This window comes from Salmo trutta, chromosome 30 (assembly GCF_901001165.1).
Source record: "Salmo trutta chromosome 30, fSalTru1.1, whole genome shotgun sequence".
Lineage (NCBI taxonomy): Eukaryota > Metazoa > Chordata > Actinopteri > Salmoniformes > Salmonidae > Salmo > Salmo trutta.
This window is the reverse complement of record NC_042986.1, coordinates 39,137,453-39,159,272: the sequence shown is the minus strand read 5'-3', so window position 1 is coordinate 39,159,272 and position 21,820 is coordinate 39,137,453. Positions and strand designations below refer to the sequence as shown.

General features: G+C 41.1%; 1 protein-coding gene and 1 long non-coding RNA gene across 3 annotated transcripts; one reads left to right on the top strand and one right to left on the bottom strand.

Annotated features, from left to right (window-relative positions):
* Window positions 1-48: 48 nt before the first annotated feature.
* LOC115168655 (TBC1 domain family member 22B) lies at window positions 49-12,438 on the bottom strand. 2 transcript variants are annotated; one of them, XM_029724118.1, is made up of 13 exons: window positions 12,146-12,438; window positions 10,336-10,392; window positions 9,357-9,718; window positions 8,997-9,164; window positions 8,812-8,882; window positions 7,804-7,932; window positions 6,925-6,990; window positions 6,642-6,756; window positions 4,767-4,873; window positions 4,579-4,654; window positions 4,280-4,407; window positions 4,062-4,157; window positions 49-3,807 (listed from the first exon to the last, which is right to left on the bottom strand). In XM_029724118.1, the coding sequence occupies exons 1-13, from the start codon at window positions 12,199-12,201 to the stop codon at window positions 3,679-3,681; spliced, it is 1,560 nt and encodes a 519-aa protein (XP_029579978.1). In that variant the 5' UTR covers window positions 12,202-12,438; the 3' UTR covers window positions 49-3,678. The 2 variants fall into 2 exon arrangements, with proteins under 2 accessions (XP_029579978.1, XP_029579979.1); XM_029724119.1 differs by lacking the exon at window positions 10,336-10,392 and having other exon boundaries at window positions 12,146-12,437.
* A 3,723-nt stretch (window positions 12,439-16,161) lies between these two features.
* Window positions 16,162-18,154, top strand: LOC115168836 (uncharacterized). Its single transcript, XR_003870763.1, has 2 exons — window positions 16,162-16,424; window positions 18,046-18,154. It is a non-coding gene; the product is annotated as an uncharacterized LOC115168836 (long non-coding RNA).
* The last annotated feature ends 3,666 nt before the right edge of the window (window positions 18,155-21,820 follow it).

Genomic DNA, 21,820 nt, shown 5'->3' with positions numbered 1-21,820 from the left:
TCTCCCACTAACCCCCCCCTTATGCACAACACCATGGCTCAGTCAAAACAAAGGGTAACAATCGTTTAATATAAACAAAACGTTTATATACAGCAGATTACTGTAATATTTCCTCCATTTAAGGCTACAACCAGTATTGACTACAGAAGCATTGAACTGAATGAAAACATTATTGGCCAAATAGTTTGGCATTGAAGATAAGAAAATGAAAACTGAATGACTACAGATGAATTTTAGACAATGAATTCAGGTTTCGTAGTCCTGTTACTGTACATCCAAAATGCAGTGAAACCTTTGAATGACCATAAAACAACATGGGACATGGATTGAATAATACAATCGTAGAATGAATTCAATTGAAATAATAAAGTCATACATTTTTGGGAGCAAATAAACACATGAGGACAGAGCATAGTTTACTTTAAGGCTGAAAGGTAAATATTAAAATACACACAAAGTAATCATTATGTATTTGAAAATGCCAACAACGAACATGAGTCTGAATTTGTTCTACAAAAACCCTGAATTGAGAACTGAATTGAGAAGACATGGTAAAATGTGCACTGGGATGATGCAGAAATCAAAAGTGGAATGATTAAATTAGATGATTAAATTGCAGAAAAATCCTAATTGAACTACATGTTGATCTTGAAAACCAATATGAGAATAATAATGGTACGGAAGTTATGGCACTTCTGTTTCCTCAGTATTATGAAGTTAATTCATATCATTACAGGTCTAATACCACCAAGGTCACTGTCCTAGTACTGATTATTAAAAAAAAATGAACTTCAGTTAAAACATGTTTTTTTTTTTAGGTTGTCACAGGGTCACTAAAACCTGACAAAACAAATGTACTCCATATTGTTCAATGCCATATCCACATGTCAATTTCACAAACTTGAACCTCAATGCCAATACAATAATTATAAAATCTAAATAATGATTGTCAAACCTTTCGTACCATAGCAGAGAAATGGTTATGAAGGTTGGTGAAATAATAACATAAATATTCACATTCCATTGTTTAAATGTAATTACTATTCCTGCTTTACGTCACCTAAGTGAGGTCACAGCAGGTAAGCTACTACATAACCCCAATATTTTACATTGAAACACAAATGCTGTACAAACAAAACAGGGCAAATGATAACATTTCAGTTTTCTATGCTAGTCAAAGTGCATTTACAAATGCTTATAACAAAGGCATCATTACAGACTTGAAATACAGCTGTGTTGATATCACAGTTTCCAACAGATCAAGTAACTGTGTCGGGACTCGGGAGGGCTACTAAAAGATGCCTTTGAATATCAACATTAGCATTAGCAGACAACCCTCAGAGGCAAGTCAAAACACATTCATTTACTGAAAAACAAACATTTGAATTCTTAATATACACAATTTTCACTTCTATATTATTAAAGTTTACAGACAACTGTTTAAGTTAACCATACTAAATAAGAGTAGATGCTGTTGCAAACAACAGACAGGGAAGTACAACAGTCATCTTCTCTACTATCTGAAGAACTTCCTGGATGGTCGTTACATTGCGTTGCAGATTGTTGATTTAGATTGCACTGGTTGCTTTGTATATATCTTCAGAAAGAGGAAATAGACAATGCAAAACCTTCAGCGCATGTTATGGACACTGCAAACATACAAAATATACATTTGGTAAAGTGTCAGATACTCTTAAATTTACACTACTTGAAGGGTAAACAGGTCTCATCAGTTTCAAATGACAACTTAATTTTAAAACAATTTAGCAATTTTCATATGTGCCACAGTTTCAAATAATCTAAAAAGAAAGTGTGACTAATCTGAATGTGAAAATTAAGCCTGAGAATTACAAAGCAAAATAGCTAGTAATCAGTTGAGATAATCTGGAGCTTAGGTTATGTTTAACTGAAAATGTAGCTCAAGTGCTAACAATAATACACCATCTAAAAACACACGGTCCCCATTCTCATCCTATTCACATTGAGGCCTTGGGATTCAATATGGCACCACTATAGATAAGCCCTGAAATAAAGTACCTTTTCCTGGTCTACAGAGCGGCAATTAGTAACAGCTGTGACACCTCTTGTATCATGTTGTACTACATTGGACAATTTCTTCAGTAGATATTCAGACTGGCCTTTTACTGGACTCAATATAGCCATGAAGAGAACAACTGGGGACAAAGTGGTAAAATATGTGGACTAGCTTTACCACAAAACTCTGTTAGTTAAGAAATGAAATAACTCAAATATATTCTCTCTGAAACTTGAACGATGATCACTTAAACATTCATCGTCCATTCAGAGTTCTTTCAAGTGTATGTTCAAACTTCTGAGACAACCAATACTGATTAATGCCAGTATGAATTTGAATGTAAAAGACCATAAACCGATGGCCAAGTATTTATCCCCTCTGGACTAAAATATAATTCATTTATGCAGTATTGTAAAGAGTTCCAATACCAGGACAGTATAGAGTTCCAATACCAGAACAGTATAGAGTTCTAATACCAGAACAGTATAGAGTTCTAATACCAGAACAGTATAGAGTTCCAATACCAGGACAGTATAGAGTTCTAATACCAGAACAGTATAGAGTTCTAATACCAGGACAGTATAGAGTTCTAATACCAGAACAGTATAGAGTTCCAATACCAGGACAGTATAGATTTCCAATACCAGAACAGTAGAGTTCCAATACCAGAACAGTAGAGTTCCAATACCAGAACAGTATAGAGTTCCAATACCAGAACAGTATAGAGTTCTAATACCAGGACAGTATAGAGTTCTAATACCAGAACAGTATAGAGTTCCAATACCAGGACAGTATAGAGTTCCAATACCAGAACAGTAGAGTTCCAATACCAGAACAGTAGAGTTCCAATACCAGAACAGTATAGAGTTCCAATACCAGAACAGTATAGAGTTCTAATACCAGAACAGTATAGAGTTCTAATACCAGGACAGTATAGAGTTCTAATACCAGAACAGTATAGAGTTCCAATACCAGGACAGTATAGAGTTCCAATACCAGAACAGTAGAGTTCCAATACCAGAACAGTAGAGTTCCAATACCAGAACAGTATAGAGTTCCAATACCAGAACAGTATAGAGTTCTAATACCAGAACAGTATAGAGTTCTAATACCAGGACAGTATAGAGTTCTAATACCAGAACAGTATAGAGTTCCAATACCAGGACAGTATAGAGTTCCAATACCAGAACAGTAGAGTTCCAATACCAGAACAGTAGAGTTCCAATACCAGAACAGTATAGAGTTCCAATACCAGAACTCATATAAGGTTATGGTTAATAGGAGTTAGGTTGAAGGGAAAGGGAAAGGGGGATACCTAGTCAGTTGAGGATTAGCTGTGTTGTATGTCCAGAACCTACCGCATGAATTGTAACAGACTACTATTGAGATGTCTAAGCCAGTGGCTCTGAGATAATACGCTGCAGTGTCAGTGGAATGAAACTTGCCAATACAAGTCTTAACAAACAGAGAGAACCTGCAAGAAAACTATTGTAGAAACAGGGTTCGAGGGTTCCCATTTTGAGTGAATTATTCTGTACCTGTGTGCAAGCTATATGTCGGTCAGTCATATCAAAGAGAGGAATGAAACCTTACGTTCCTCCTAACAGTATATCAGAATCTGTTTTACACCATTGCATAGAAGCCTATCTCTTGTAGTGATTGGGCGCGTCAGCGAACATATACTTGAGTCTGTACGCTTCAGCCAGGAGAAGGCCCACTTCCTCATTCCCCCAGTGGATTGTGGGAAGGTTCTGGAGTAACATGAGAAGACCCTGGAAAGCCAGAGACACATTTGATGACATTAATACTATGTTGGAACCGGATGGGTGGAAGTGTGTAAATAAACCCTGGTGGGCCTCAGTCACAATCTGCAGTGTCATGAACATTGAAATATGCCGATTTGTTTTTAATGAGAGCTTTTCACTGAAGGGGTCAGGTCATACAAAAAAAGTAACACATTTTCAAATAGAAAGTACTCGAGTATTGTTCACTCAAACAAATCAAGAAAGGATAGAATTAATCGTACCTGAAAATCGACCATGGAGAGTATCTCTTTGCGCCACTCAATCAGGAAAGCAGCACAGACGTAGAGGTGGAAGTGGGAGAAGCCCTCTTGTTCAGCCTGCAGGGACACACGACAGGTCAGCATGTGAAGAACACGTACACATCATCTCTGTAAATCACACAGACATTCAGAACTAAACACAAAGGTTCAATGCAAATATCTATGTGTTTGTGTGTCACCTGATAGGTGTCCCAGAGGCGGATGGTGCAGCGTAGAGGCAGCTCTCTCATCAGCAGGTTGTTCATCCAGCGGAACGCAAACTGCAGGTACTCCACCTCATACCTCTTAAAGTAGTTGTGTATGTCCTCTGTGAGAGAAAAGGACGCAGTCACACAGTGAGTTGAGAAAACACAGAGAGATGAAAACTGACCCTGAGGCCATCTGAAAATAATGGGAGACTAGAGATCTATTTTCATATGAATTAAAAGGTAAGATCTTACCTCAGATGCGGTAACAACATGAGGAGATCATATCTCACCATCGATTCTGCTGACCAATTCTTCCAAAGCTTTCACATTGTTCTGAATCCCTGGCTGAGCAAAAGTGTAGTTGTCCTGTACAGACACAACAACAATAATATCAACAACACATCACGAGGAGGATTTTATTTGTGATTGTAAGACCATAACAGCAGATGGAGAAAAATAACTGACTAACATTACTAACCTGTATTCCATCCAGCAGCTTGGTCATGCACCAGAAACTGTCTGCCTCAATGTTCCTCTGGGTGTCAAGAGGCAGGGACGCTACGTCAAAATTCTCCACATCCTCCTCTGTGGATGTAAACCCAAACGATCAGTCAGCGAAACACAACCCTACTTCCAGTTCACTAAGGCAGGGGTGTCACTCAGTTCCCTGCGGGCCGTATTCGGTCTTCACCGAGGTCCTGGGGGCTGCACTTAAAGTTGATTATTTTTCCTTGCCGTGAAAATGTGCAAAAAAAAAAGAAGAGTTTTGGCATTTTTGATGCTCCCTGACTGCCTAGCTTTCTTTTCGGTGACTGTTGGGAAGCTATACAGAGTGAAGAGACTATAGATGACTGTTATCTAGCTGGACAGAGGGAAGAGACTGTATATGACTGTTATCTAGCTGGACAGAGTGTAGAGACTATAGATGACTGTTATCTAGCTGGACAGAGGGAAGAGACTATAGATGACTGTTATCTAGCTGGACAGAGGGAAGAAACTATAGATGACTGTTATCTAGCTGGACAGAGTGAAGAGACTATAGATGACTGTTATCAAGCTGGACAGAGTGAAGAGACTATAGATGACTGTTATCTAGCTGGACAGAGTGAAGAGACTATAGATGACTGTTATCTAGCTGGACAGAGGGAAGAGACTATAGATGACTGTTATCTAGCTGGACAGAGGGAAGAGACTATAGATGACTGTTATCTAGCTGGACAGAGTGAAGAGACTATAGATGACTGTTATCTAGCTGGACAGAGTGAAGAGACTATAGATGACTGTTATCTAGCTGGACAGAGTGAAGAGACTATAGATGACTGTTATCTAGCTGGACAGAGTGAAGAGACTAAAGATGACTGTTATCTAGCTGTGCAGAGGGAAGAGACTATAGATGACTGTTATCTAGCTGGACAGAGGGAAGAGACTATAGATGACTGTTATCTAGCTGGACAGAGTGAAGAGACTATAGATGACTGTTAGGAAGCTGGACAGAGTGTTGAGACTGTAAATGTAGCTCCATTATCAGTTCTACAGTTTCCATTTGGTTTTAGTCATTTCAATGTCGATTGAGATCGTTTTCCAGGGAGGGATACAAAAATAAAGTATTACTCAAACTCAATTAAATTCGCACCACGGGTGGTTTGATAAGAAAATTGATATATTTGAGTTTGACATGTGCACTAAGGGAAGCAGACTGGTTTGTAATGCTGACGAATAACCAGACAGGAAAAATGTATGCATTAATCCTTCCGTATGTAATATAAAACAAGATTATTGGACACCCTGTATGAGGATTCAGAGGCCATTTTCCTTTCATATGGACAAGCCTCATCTGGTTGGACAGAAATCTATGACACACACCAGAGGAGGCTGTTGGGAGTAGCTCTAGGAGGACATGCTCATTGTAAAGGCTGGAATGGAATTAATGACACAGAGTCAAACATATGGTTTCTATAGGTTTGATGTGTTTGATACCATTCCATTTATTCCATTCCAGCCATTACACTGAGCCCGTCCTCCTCTACAGGTATAGGATATTAATTTGATCGCTTTTGTTGCTGAGAATTGTTTACTGCACAGGAGGAAATGCAAACTTGTAGTGTATTTATTTGTGGTTTAAAATGGCTTCTAAAGTTTGGAATTTCCACTTTAAAATGTCAGACTTGATTTGCCCTAACAATTTTTTTTATCAAACCCTACAAAAAATGTCCATTAATTATAATCCACATGTCCTGTTGCTGCAGGATTATTTTCCTGCTGTAGTAAACTGGTTCAAATTATGATCCTACATCTGTAGCCCCTCCCAGCCTCCTCTGACACACACACACACATTATCCTCTAGCCGACCTACCAACAAATTCGGAGAGGAAGACTACAAAGAATGGAGTGACCAAGTCGTTGATTCCCTGGACGTAGCCGCTGGCTGGATGGCGGATAGCCCAGATGAAGAGGATCCTCTCAAACACCTGATTGAACACATGAAGGCACAGACAGGACAGGATTCAATCCAAAGTGATATGCCATGTCTATTACGCGTTAACAAAACCTTTCTCCAGAATATCAAAAAGTGGAATTGTCAGACTGTCCATCCAAGCCAGGCAACTAGTATGAAGAGCTGAGAGAGAGAAGCTCACCTCTTGCACAGCGGGCTGCTGGAAAAGTGGAATTAGCGGGTTTGTCCTCGGAATGTCGATGTGGATCTGTGGAAACAAAGCATGGGCTACTTAAACACTGACTCACTACAGAAGGCAGGGCTACTTAAACACTGACTCACTACAGAAGGCAGGGCTACTTAAACACTGACTCACTACAGAAGGCAGGGCTACTTAAACACTGACTCACTACAGAAGGCATATCCTACTTAAACACTGACTCACTACAGTAGGCAGGGCTACTTAAACACTGACTCACTACAGAAGGCATATCCTACTTAAACACTGACTCACTACAGAAGGCAGGGCTACTTAAACACTGACTCACTACAGAAGGCAGGGCTACTTAAACACTGACTCACTACAGTAGGTATGACCTACTTAAACACTGACTCGCTACAGAAGGCAGGGCTACTTAAACACTGACTCACTACAGTAGGCAGGGCTACTTAAACACTGACTCACTACAGTAGGCATATGCTACTTAAACACTGACTCGCTACAGAAGGCAGGGCTACTTAAACACTGACTCACTACAGTAGGCAGGGCTACTTAAACACTGACTCACTACAGTAGACAGGGCTACTTAAACACTGACTCACTACAGTAGACAGGGCTACTTAAACACTGACTCACTACAGAAGGCAGGGATACTTAAACACTGACTCGCTACAGAAGGCAGGGCTACTTCAACACTGACTCACTACAGTAGGCAGGGCTACTTAAACACTGACTCACTACAGAAGGCAGGGCTACTTAAACACTGACTCACTACAGAAGGCAAGGCTACTTAAACTCTGACTCACCAGAGTGGGTAACATTGGTTGTTAGGATTTAGTACTTTGGTGGCTCATGTATTACCTGTCTATATGTGTCTTTGTAAGTCTCGTCTGTCCTGGAGTGGTAATACTGTTCAATGAAGCCAAAGTACTCATCTCTCTTCCTCTTCAGCACCAGGTCTCTGCGCTCCATGTTGGCTGGGAGGTAACCCTACCATGACAGAGACGACGACAATGAAAGAAAAGAGGATATTCTCTTTGAAGATGTGAACAGTACCGGAACAGGGTAGAAGAGTGATTACGAGTCAAGGGTCAATCCTACAGTCAGGATTATGTAGATCATATCACAGCAAATACCAATGTGTGTGTAGTTGTCATATATAATACACTGAGTGTACAAAACATTAAGAACATGACATAGACTGACCAGGTGAGGGCTATGATTCCTTATTAATGTCTCTTGTTAAATCCACTTTAATCAGTGTAGATGAAAGGGAGGAGACAGGTTAAATAATTATTTTTAAGTCTTGAGATAATTGAGACATGGATTGTGTATGTGTGCCATTCAGAGGGTGAATGGGCAAAACAAATAATTTAAGTGCCTTTGGTTATGGTAGTAGGTGCCAAGAGCACCAAGAACTGTCAAGAACTGCTTCGCTGCTGGGTTTTTCACCCTCAACAGTTTCCCGTATGTATCAAAAATGGTTCCACCACCCAAAGGACATCCAGCCAACTTAACACAACTGTGTGAAGCATTGGAGTCAACATGGGCCAGCATCCCTGTGGAACACTTTCGACACATTGTAGAGTCCATGCCCTGACAAATTGAGACTGCTCTGAGGGCAAAAGGTGATACTCTGAGGGTCAATCGTCATACTCCTTGTGTGTGATCTCCAGCCTAGTCAAAGGTCATCATGGTACATACAGAGAGCAAGTCAAAGGTCATCAAGGTACATACAGAGAGGAAGTCAAAGGTCATCATGGTACATACAGAGAGGAAGTCAAAGATCATCATGGTACATACAGAGAGGAAGTCAAAGGTCATCATGGTACATACAGAGAGCAAGTCAAAGGTCATCATGGTACTTACAGAGAGGAGCCTCCATGTGATGGGCCTCACTTCTCGTGGAATACCTGACCAGCTGTGCTTCCGGAGCTCCTCTGTGGATCACAAGGACCAGGAGATAGAATGAGAATACAGTACATACATTGTAAACACAACATTGGCCTTCTTGTATTAGCTATTTCAATCTATAAGGTGGCGTTTATTCTCACCAAGGTCGGTGTTAGGACAGGACAGAAGGTATTTGAATTTGTCCAATCGGCTCTTGTCTCGCACTGTCATGATTGGGGCCCCCGAGGAATTTTGGTCAGAGATTCTGGCGACTAACGGGATGATAGGACGAACTGGGAGAGACTGTTGCTTCTGCAGGGTGGAGCGCACTGTGAAGGAAGAGACCCAGAGTGGAGGATCATTGAGCAAGTCGCAGAGAGTAGACTCAACAATATCAGTTTTTAGTTGATAATGAGAAATATCTTTAATACATCCACATGGGATATGAACACTAAATGCAAAGACATGTTCCCTAAAATCCACCCCACCCCCCTGACGTTAGTGTCCAATGTCCACATTACCTGTATTGGTGTTGAGCAGGGCCTCACTGCTGGACTTCACCACCACTCTGCCATTGATCTGTCCACAGTCTGTGTCCTCCTCCTGCTGAAGACAGCCCTCTGCTGTTGGGGGAGCCGGCCGGTCTGCAGGCCCCGTGTCTGGCTCCCTGGTGGTGTCACTGGGTTGTTGTAAAGGAAGAGGAGGCACCTGGTGCGTGGAGTGCAGGGTGGGCGGGAGAGATGAGGGGTGAATGGGAGCTAAGAAGTCCTCATCGTTCTCGTCATCAATGTCCCAGGCATCGTTGGTGCTACGGGCAAATTCATGGAAACTAGACGCTTTTTTAGACTTGAGATTGTTTCCCTTGGGAGTGTCTTTAGGAAACCTGCAGAGAGAAAAAGGGGACAAAAATGTAATCTACGTGTCACTGATACAAAGAAGATACCATTGAGTAGCTACAGCACTCTCGTGGTAAAGACAAGATGGTACATTGACAACAAACAATATAAAAAGGAACAGCTGACCAAATGGCATAAAAAGGCCAATAAAACAACAGCGTAAAAAGAAAGACCAATGTATTACGCTTCGGACACACCGACAGCGTCGTTACGCAAACTAGTACGCAGCAACATCTGGATGTGTCTGCAACACAAGTTCCAACATTCACCTTCTGTTTACCATTTCTGTCAAGCCGCGTAGAGCAGACAGTTTGACGCATACCGAACGCGCACTGCAACTGCCTCTGCAACGTAACGCTGCGTTTCATTGGAAATGAATGTAATTCTGGCGTACCAAAACGACGCTGTCGGTGTGTTTGGAAGCGTTAACGTGGAACAATCAAACCAACAGTACCATTCTCATCCACAACATGTTCAAGGGCTTTTGGCCATATAGACACGAACATCCACCATCTAAAGTAAGCATAATACAACAACAACAAAAAATACATGTTGAATGAAGGGTGAAAAAAGAATCCCTGTGGGCTGCATGCAAAGCACTTACGTGCGATGTATTCTGGGGTCAAGGGGAGGATGCTGCGCTCCATAAACTGGCTGTATACTGTAGAGGAGAAAGAGCAGTGGCCTAGCAGCACTTCACTAGGAGCACGTGGGCTCATTGAGGCCTCTTTTCATGTTTCATTGACAATGTTGGCCATTATAGTGGACTCATTACGAATTTGACAGGTTCATAAAGCATAAGACTCCCCAGAGCAACCATTATGGGCAGACAGAGGACTTCATTTTCTCTTCTGTTTGGGTTTTGGATAATAGTTGTTCGTACAGTAGGCGTACAGCTGTAACACCTTATGTGACGGGAGACGACAGCCTTACTGACACCCCATGGAGAGTAGCCACTCACCACCGATCTGATGATGCTACAAGACCTGTGACCTGCAACACAATCCAACGGCCCTCGTGTGTCTGTCTCCCTCTGTGTTTCTGATGGGAACCAAGCTCGGTGGAGAGGAAATAGCCCTACTGTTGTAGATGACTAAATTAGTCAAGTTACTGAGTCTTTAAAAATGGCAATCAGCAATTGAAACAAGAACAAAACCTCTTCCCCGCCACTGTTTCGGTAAAAAGATGAGGGATTGGGGCTGGAGAAATGTAACCACTCTTAAATTCAAGGACTGACAATCCATGATATCGACATTATAGTTTTAACCATGAGGCAATATATATATATATATATACTGTATAGCATTAAACTGTATTGCCTCATGGTTAAAACTATAATGGCGATATCATGGATTGTCAGTCCTTGAATATATGTAGAAACTGCGGATTGCCTCTTTAACCCAATAATAGCTCATGTTGTAGTAAAGTGGCTCATCAGCTGGGTCTTAGGAGGATGTTGTAGGATATCCACATGACCTAGTAACCTTTTAGTAGACTATTCATTTGTACAATGGCAATACCCTATCATGTCTGGTTGGTATCTCATAACAGCTTATTACATAGCTTCTTCTGTTAGGGATTGGGAACAATGTTACTTCCTGTTCCTGGCCCTAGTGTTTGCATTGTGGCTACCACCAAAGACAACACCCAATCCTTAGAGACCACTCACATTACCTTGGCTCCTGCCTCCAGAGATAAGACACATTGTGTAAATTTCTGTCAAATGTGTCAATTTTCTCAGCCATAAAGGAGTTCAACAAGAAAGACCATATGCCAATCTATTTGGTAATACTGTATTGGGGACGTTTCTGAAGTACTTTCTCAGTCTTTCCTGCTTATCCTAGATGTCAACATTCACCCATTACAGACCACCTGCCATGTTGTGTGGACATATGGTAGCCAAGACAAAGGCATGAAGATTACCTCATGAGCTCCAATGTGCAACAAAGACCACCACTTCCGTATTGCCTAAAGGGAAGGTTTATGTTTATTGTCATGAGTCTTGTCCTGGAGGCAGAACTGAGCGATATCTCCATAGAACAGCTGCGAAGTCAAAATTGGCTATACTGTACTGCTATAATTTATGAAAACAAGAAAATAGCTTTTTGGTCTAAATTTAAGGTTAGGGTTCGTTATTCGGATTAGCAATGTGGTTAGGTTTAAAATACGATTGTATGACTTTGTGGCTGTGCCTGCTAGTGACCACGTAAAATGATAACCTGCGCATAACGGCTTTATAAACTAGCTATCTATCAAACAAGGTTAAGCATATGTTTTATTAACATTTAATGACACTGTAATTACGCAAAACCAACGCTATTATTCCCACTAAAATACAGAGTTAACTCATTATCAGAATACACATTTATAATCTTAAAAATCAGGAAAGATGAGAACTGAGAACTGAAACATACCTTCCTGGAACCTTTGCGTTTTTCCTCCAGAAATGAATTATGTTGTCGGTGGCCATGCTCGGTTAATGCAAATCCCCTCAGTCTAACACCGCGCGTACTTCTACACATGTACAAAGCATTGGAGAAGATTTTAGCGTTTCAGATCCGATATACTAAACCGGATTGTCTTTGCAGCAACCAACAACAAAGTTTTGACGTGTGTCAATAATGTCCTTTTGTTGCAATTGCCGATACCGTATAATACAGAACGGTGGAGGTCGCCATCTTGGACACATTGACATGGACGTGTGATTGGCGGACGGTTTAACAGGTGCATAGACACTTACCAATAGGAATACTATAGTGAAAGGAAGTCAACCTTGTCTGAACACGCCTCCTCCATCACGTTATAATGAAGTAATAAGGCCCGAGGAGTTGTGGTCTATGACCAATAAACCATGGCTAAGGGCTGTTCTTTGTCACAATGCAACTCTGAGTGCCTGGTCACAGCCCTCAGCTGTGGTACATTGGCCATATACCACAAACTCCAAGGTACCTTATTGCTATTATAAACTGGTTACAAACGTAATTAGAAAAGTAACAATAAATGTTTTGGCATACCCGTGGCATACCACAGCTTTCAGCCAATCAGCATTCAGGTCCTCGTACCACCCCAGTTTTTAAATTATATTATAAACTGGATGGTTCGAGCCCTGAATGCTGATTGGCTGACAGCCGTGGTATATCAGACAGTATACCACTGGTATTTTTACTGCTCTAATTACATTGGTAACCAGTTTATAATAGCAGTAAGGCGCCTCGGTGGTTTGTGGTATATGGCCAATATACCACGCCTCCTCGGGCCTTATTGCTTAAACATGCAACAGTTTAGATAAAGGGGGAAACAAACATTTGGCTTTGTTATTATTACTGTATAATAATATTAAACGAGCTAGCCTACTGAGGCCTACCCTCGGCCAGTGTTCCTACACTCCAGTTATAACCAATACATTTTTTTGACAACGTCATGTCTGAATCTGTCCGTAGGTCTACCCTCCATTCATACTGTACACAGTTTGGGATTATAACTTGTGAAGAGTTTTATTATATTTTTACATTTTAGTCATTTAGCAGACGCTCTTATCCAGAGCGACTTACAGTAGTGAATGCATACATTTAATGCATTTTTTTGTTGTATTTTTTATTTTTTAGTACTGGTCCCCCGTGGGAATCGAACCCACAACCCTGGTGTTGCACACACTATGCTGGCATTGCAAACACCATGCTCTATCAACTGAGCCACAGGGAAGGCTTGTGCTAATGAATCACATGGGCTAATGACTATGTGATCTGCTAGGCCCACTGTGTATGTAACAGTGTAGGTTCCGTCCCTCTCTTCGCCCCAACCCGGGCTCGAACCAGGGACCCTTGCACACATCAACAACTGACACCCCACGAAGCAACGTTACCCATCGCGCCACAAAAGCCACGGCCCTTGCAACGCAAGGGGAAACCCTACTTCAAGTCTCAGAGAGAGTGACGTCACCGATTGAAACGCTATTAGCGCGCACCACCGCTAACTAACTAGCCATTTCACATCGGTTACATGTACATGAAGATCAGATATAGCTCACACTGAAGTTATTACATCATGCATTGCCTCATTCTGCTAAAGTCTAAATAGGTTTATCAGATTTGTTTCGGTCAGATTTGGGAAGTTAGATTGTGAAATTGATAGAGATACAAGGCTATTACTTCTAGTTCTATCACTAATAAGATTTATGCTACATAGTTATTACTTTGTAAGGGACGGTGTTATTTTTCCAAACAGAAACAAAACAGCGTCAGTCTTGCCCCTAGGATTTTTTTCAGCAGTGGTGGCAAGGGCAAAAAAAACCCACAGATTTTATGCCTTTTTAGCTGTGCCAGCTAGGGTGGGGTAGGGGGGTGCATTGTTACTAGTGTTAGCGCAATGACATGCTAGCTGTCATTGAGCCAACGGCAATCCATTTAAAAGTGTGTCTTGGCACAAATATATACAGTAACAGTCAAACGTTTGGACACACCTACTCATTCCAGGGTTTTTCTTTGTTTTTTTACTTTTTTCTACATTCTAGAACAATAGTGAAGACATCACAAATATGAAATAACACATATGGAATCATGTAGTAAACAATATATTTTATATTTGAGATTCTTCAAAGTAGCCACCCTTTGCCTTGATGACAGCCTTGCACACTCTTGGCATTCTCTCAACCAGCGTCACCTGGAACGCTTTTCCAACAGTCTTGAAGAAGTTCTCACATATGCTGAGCACTTGTTGGCAGATTTTCCTTCACTCTGTGGTTCAACTCATCCCAAACCATCTCAATTGGGTTGAGGTCGTGTGATTGTGGAGGCCAGGTCATCTGATGCAGCACTCCATCACTCTCCTTCTTGGTCAAATAGCCCTTACACAGCCTGGAGGTGTGTTGGGTCATTGTCCTGTTGAAAAACAAATGATAGTCCCACTAAGCACAAACCAGATGGAATGGTGTATCCCTGCAGAATACTGTGGTAGCCATGCTGGTTAAGTGTGCCTTGAATTCTAAATAAATCACTCACAGTGTCACCAGCAAAGCAACCCCACACCATCACACCACCTCAATGCTTCACGGTGGGATCCACACATGCGGAGATTATCCATTCACCTACTCTGCATTTCACAAAGACACAGCAGTTGGAACCAAAACTCTCAAATTTGGACTCATCAGACCAAAGGACAGATTTCCACCGGTCTAATGTCCATTGTTTGTGTTTCTTGGCCCAAGCAAGTCTCTTCTTATTGGTGTCCTTTAGTAGTGGTTTCTTTGCAGCAATTTGACCATGAAGGCCTGATTCACACAGTCTCTTCTGAACAGTTGATGTTGAGATGTGTCTGTTACTTGAACTCTGTGAACAATTTATTTGGGCTGCAATTTCTGAGGCTGGTAACTCTAATGAATGTATCTTCTGCTTTGGAGGTAACTCTGGGTCTTCCTTTCCTGTGGCGGTCCTCATGAGATCCAGTTTCATCATAGTGCTTGATGGTTTTTTGCGACTGCACTTGAAGAAACTTTCAAAGTTCTTGAGATTTTCCGTATTGACTGACCTTGACGTCTTAAAGTGAGGATGGACTGTCATTTTTCTTTGATTATTTGAGCTGTTCTTGCCGTAACATGGACTTGGTCTTCTACCAAATCGGGCTATCTTCTGTATACCACCACTACCTTGTCACAACACAACTGATTGGCTCAAACACATTAAGAAGGAAAGAAATTCCACAAATTAACTTTTAACAAGGCACACCTGTTATTTGAAATGTATTCCAGGTGACTACCCCATGAAGCTGGATGAGAGAATGCCAAGATTGTGCAAAGCTGCCATCAAGGCAAAGGCTGTCTAGTTTGAAGAATATAAAATCAAAAATATATTTTGATTTGTTTAACACTTTTTTAGTTAATATATGATTCCATATGTGGTATTTCATAGTTTTGATGTCTTCACTATTATTCTACAATGTAGAAATAGTAAAAATAAATAAAACGGTGTCCAAACTTTTGACTGGTACTGTATTTTCTAAAAAGTACATGATATTATTCTACAGCAGTGGGCAACAATTTGGCAGCAGTGGGCCTCCGCTGCTAAATTAATATAGGGGAAACACTGAGCATCAGTTGCATTGACTTTGATTATTGCAAAGCAAAAACACTAATTTCTTGACCTTGTTCCCCATTTCCAGGTTCTGCATTGTGTTCTTATTTCCACAAGAGGGCAGACGTTTACTGATGGTAAATAGCTGTGAGCTTTCTAGAAACCAGTTGAACCACTCTATTTACTGTAAATTGTTGATATGCCAAATAATTTGTAGATTTGTTTTGGCTTGGGTTGCTCAGTCATCACACACTTCATTTAGTTTGCTCGAGATCATAGCAGTGGAAGCCAGTGGAAGTAAATAGTGTGTAGATTAGTGTTACACACAGTTGTAGGATATTGTTAGTCGATTGCCTTTAATACAGCATATTGTTTGTCAATGGCTTTCACAAAAACATGTAATTTACAATGCTCTTTTATATTTAAATGTAGGGAAATGAGAATTGCGCATACATAAATAAGCTGGTCTTTCCACATCACCTTATATTTGAATGTCAGGTAGACTCCTCTGTCTGTTTGCTTAGGGAAATGTCAGGTAGACTCCTCTGTCTGGTTGCTTAGGGAAATCACTGCAATCTTCCTCTTCTTCTCTTTCTTCTGCTGACGAGCTTCAACTGGCAAAATGCAGGTAGACTGTTTTTACTACCTACTGTATTATGTTTTCTGTAATAACTTTTTATTTCTCGTACACAGTGAGAAGGGTAGCTAATGTAGCCTGCAAACAAAAATGCTAATGTGTTTGTTATGTGTGTTTTAGGGTAATTTATGTATCCTTCTTGACTGTGCCTCTACCTGACTCAGTAGCCTACTCTCTATGTAAATCAACTGGGTAAACTTTTTGAAAACTTTCTGAAACTTTTTTTTCTCTCTCAAACAGGTCTTGTGATCTTTTTCCCTCTTTTCTTTTTGGCATGGGTTGACTTAACAAAAACATGGTTGGGAAGAATGTCACAAGACATGACAATAAGTAACTCTGTTTTCTGAAATTAGGGACTTTTAGTGGTGCCTGGGGCAGAATGAGGCTCCGTACTAAGTCAGTTTGAACTTCAGAGGGATACAGGAATATGTGTTATAACGGTCTTGGAAGAATATGAGGACATGTTACTCATGCTGCTTATTTTTTAAGGGCTGTGACATTTGACCATATTATGAGAACATATTTAGGCCTACATGTATAACATAATGTGAACAATCAGGCCTTTGTAAGCCTTTCAAAGTTCCATAAATGTCATAGAATCACAACCAAGATGTGTTCTTTCAAATCTTATTTCGAGGTTTAGAGACAAAAATCTATACAGTACCAGCAGTTGTTACATGCTCAGCTGAATTACACATTTTATCGTGTCGTTCAGCCAGGGTTGTGGACTTTGGACAAACCCTGGGACTTGGGATGGGATTTTGTTTAAGTGGAGTGTTTGGTCTTCTATAATGAGGTGTATTCTGTATATTTTTTTTCTTTGAGGAGAGCTTTACAGCCCCCAGACATATTTGGGTTTGTGTGACCCTCTTGTTTTACTCTGGCGCTCCCCTCTGAAAGAAAAGCATTGTGACTTTTTCTTCATGAATGTTTAAGTAGCAACAAAACCACTCCGACAGCATTCTTTCAGGAAATAGGAACGTTTTCTTCTTCTATCCTGTTAGGCTACTACACTGCATGTTGTAAGCAATAGTTAACTGTAAAGAAAGAGTGAGGAAATCACATAACATTTTTAACTCTTTTTTTGCAGCTGAGGTAAGCTTTTTTATCAAAAGGAAGGTTACATTTATTTTTATCTAGTTACAGACACATCCTTCGGTTAACATGTAATGCTAAACTTCAACAATGTTTACTGTAAGTGTAATGTGTTTTTTTTGGGCGAAGGGGGCACTGTCAGATGTTTTCATGTTATTTTGTTGGTATTAGAAAGTGAAAGCTTTGTTTTTAAACAGAGAACTCACATTAGTGGCAGTGTTGGGTGTTGTGAACAGTACAGTTAAATGTTCACATTTGTTAATTTTAGTCATTTGGCAGACGCTCTTATCCAGAGCCTTGTACAGTTAGTACATTCAGCTAGGTGAGACAACCACATATCACAGTAAGTAGTAAGTATATTTATCCTCAATAAAGAAGTTATAAGCAAAGTTAGTGCTAGTAGTAAAATACAAGAGCAGTTTCTTTGTTGTGTGGCGAGGGGGGATAGCGCTGAGATGTCTTATTTAAGATACTGTTTACTGAAGAGGTAGGGTAACTTTGCGTGTCTTCTCATCAGGCGGTCGGTGATGCCGAGTCAGTGGTCTGATTTAGAGGTTATGGTGTCAGCTGTAACACTACGGAGAGACTCAGCCAAGGTCATGGAGGTCTGTGAATTCTCAGAGAAAGGTAGGATCCTTGTGCTGATGTACTGTAAACATACCCAACAATAAGGATCATAGGGTAATAGGTTTCTCCTGACAAAGAGCTGCAACCCCAAATGGTTAAAATGAAAAAAAAAACATTAATATTACCGTATTGACCTCTTCTTGTATGTGTGTGTCAAGTATAAGTATTCTTTCTGTGGGCGGAAATTAGTTGACTCATCTGTCCAATTTTCCTATTCTCTAACATTAATTATATAAGCCATTGCCTTTTATGTGTTTACAGTATGACACTGGTATAGGCTGGCAGGTAGCCTAGCAGTTAGGAGCATTGAGCCAGTAATCGAAAGATCGCTAGTTTGAATCCCGTAGCCGACAAGGTGAAAAATCAGAGCAATGCACCTGACCCTAATTGCTCTGGATTAGAGCGTCTCCTAAATGACTTTTAAAATTGTTTTAAATGTACAAGATATGACAATTAAGGACAGGATGACTCTAAAGGACAGGATGACTATAGAGGACAGGATGACTATAGAGGACAGGATGACTATAGAGGACAGGATGACTATAGAGGATGACTATAGAGGACAGGATGACTATAGAGGACAGGATGACTCTAGAGGACATGATGACTATAGAGGACAGGATGACTATAGAGGACAGGATGACTATAGAGGACAGGATGACTATAGAGGATGACTATAGAGGACAGGATGACTATAGAGGACAGGATGACTCTAGAGGACATGATGACTATAGAGGACAGGATGACTATAGAGGACAGGATGACTATAGAGGACAGGATGACTATAGAGGATGACTATAGAGGACAGGATGACTATAGAGGACAGGATAACTCTAGAGGACATGATGACTATAGAGGACAGGATGACTATAGAGGACAGGATGACTATAGAGGACAGGATGACTATAGAGGATGACTATATTGGACAGGATGACTATAGAGGACATGATGACTATAGAGGACAGGATGACTATAGAGGACAGGATGACTATATTGGACAGGATGACTATAGAGGATGACTCTAGAGGACAGGATGACTATAGAGGACAGGATGACTCTAGAGGACAGGATGACTATAGAGGACAGGATGACTATAGAGGACAGGATGACTATAGAGGACATGATGACTATAGAGGACAGGATGACTATAGAGGACAGGATGACTATAGAGGACAGGATGACTATAGAGGACATGATGACTATAGAGGACAGGATGACTCTAGAGGACAGGATGACTCTAGAGGACAGGATGACTATAGAGGACAGGATGACTATAGAGGACAGGATGACTATAGAGGACAGGGTGACTATAGAGGACATGATGACTATAGAGGACAGGATGACTCTAGAGGACAGGATGACTCTAGAGGACAGGATGACTATAGAGGACAGGATGACTATAGAGGATGACTATATTGGACAGGATGACTATAGAGGACATGATGACTCTAGAGGACAGGATGACTCTAGAGGACAGGATGACTATAGAGGACAGGATGACTATAGAGGACAGGATGACTATAGAGGACAGGATGACTATAGAGGACAGGATGACTCTAGAGGACAGGATGACTATAGAGGACAGGATGACTATAGATGACAGGATGACTCTAGAGGACAGGATGACTATAGAGGACAGGATGACTATAGAGGATGACTATAGAGGATGACTATATTGGACAGGACGACTATAGAGGACATGATGACTATAGAGGACAGGATGACTATAGAGGACAGGATGACTATAGAGGACAGGATGACTCTAGAGGACAGGATGACTATAGAGGACAGGATGACTATAGAGGATGACTATATTGGACAGGATGACTATAGAGGACATGATGACTATAGAGGACAGGATGACTATAGAGGACAGGATGACTCTAGAGGACAGGATGACTCTAAAGGACAGGATGACTATAGAGGACAGGATGACTATAGAGGACAGGATGACTATAGAGAACAGGATTATCTCAGAGGCCTTTTGCCTACAGTCATGAATTACATCATTACTGGTATTAGAGAGGGAGAACATAGTGTGCTGCTGACGTGTGTTTGCTTGTTCCGTTTCCATTTGGGCTGAAAATGAATTATGTATAGATAAGATGGTATCCCAAACTAGTGTTACATATAGCTAGGTGAATTCCCCTGGTCAGCTCCAGCTGTGAGTTCACTGTGTTGGTGACTTTAGGTGTCTGACTGACTCCAGATCAGGTTGAAGGCAGTGAGTGGTGCTTCGCACCTCAGTGCCCTTGGATGGCATTCTCTCTCACACTGCATAAATCAGTGTGTGTGTGTGTGTGTGTGTGTGTGTGTGTGTGTGTGTGTGTGTGTGTGTGTGTGTGTGTGTGTGTGTGTGTGTGTGTGTGTGTGTGTGTTGGTAAGGGGTCGACGACGACCAAGGCTCAGCTCCCCCATGTGGTACTGTACTCTACAGTGCCTTGTAAAAGTATTCACCCCCTTTGACATTTTGTTGCATTACGACTTGTAATTAAATGAATTTTTATTTGGATTTCATGTAATGGACATACACAAAATCATCCAAATTGGTGAAGTGAAATTAATAAAATTACTTCTCAAAAATGTTTCAAAAACTTATTACAAATAAAAAATGGAAAAGTGGTGTGTGCATGATCTCAGTATATATACACCTGTTGTGAAAGGCCCCAGTCTGCAACACCACTAAGCAAGCAGCACTATGAAGACCAAGAAGCTCTCCAAACAGGTCAGGAACAAAGTTGTGGAGAAGTACAGATCAGGGTTGGGTTATAAAAAAATATCAGAAACTTTGAACATCCCACGGAGCACCATTAAATTCATTATTAAAAAATGGAAATAATATGGCACCACAACAAACCTTTCAAGAGAGGGCCACCCACCAAAACTCACAGACCAGGCAAGGAGGGCATTAATCAGAGAGGCAACAAAGAGACCAAAGAAAACCCTGAAGGAGCTGCAAAGCTCCACAGCGGAGATTGGAGTATCTGTCCATAGGACCACTTTAAGCCGTACACTCCACAGAGCTGGGCTTTACTGAAGAGTGGCCAAAAAAAAATAAGCAAACATGTTTGGTGTTCGCCAAAAGGCATGTGGGAGACTCCCCAAGCATATGGAAGAAGTTACTCTGGTCAGATGAGACTAAAATTGAGCTTTTGGGCCATCAAGGAAAATGCTATGTCTGGCACAAACCCAACACCTCTCATCACCCCGATGATACCATCCCCACAGTGAAGCATGGTGGTGGCAGCATCATGCTGTGGGGATGTTTTTCATCGGCAGGGACTGGGAAACTGGTCAGAATTGAAGGAATGATGGATGGTGCTAAATACAGGGGAATTCTTGAGGGAAACCTGTTTCAGTCTTCCAGAGATTTGAGACTGGGACGGAGGTTCACCTTCCAGCAGGACAATGACTCTAAGCATACTGCTAAAGCAACACTCGAGTGGCTTAAGGGGAAACATTTAAATGTCTTGGAATGGCCTAGTCAAAGCCCAGACCTCAATCCAAATGAGAATCTGTGGTATCACTTAAAGATTGCTGTACAGCAGCAGAACCCATCCAACTAGAAGGAGCTGGAGCAGTTTTGCCTTGAAGAATGGGCAACAATCCCAGTGGCTTGATGTGCCAAGCTTATAGAGCCATACCCCAAGAGACTTGTAGCTGTA

Coding starts and splice junctions, on each gene's coding strand:
- LOC115168655 (XM_029724118.1), bottom strand. CDS start 12,201: ATGGCCACCGACAACATAATTCATTTCTGGAGGAAAAACGCAAAGGTT. Junction 8,883..8,996: donor CTGTCCTAACACCGACCTTG/GTGAGAATAAAC, acceptor TGTGATCCACAG/AGGAGCTCCGGAAGCACAGC. Junction 4,408..4,578: donor ATTGGTCAGCAGAATCGATG/GTGAGATATGAT, acceptor TTTCTCTCACAG/AGGACATACACAACTACTTT.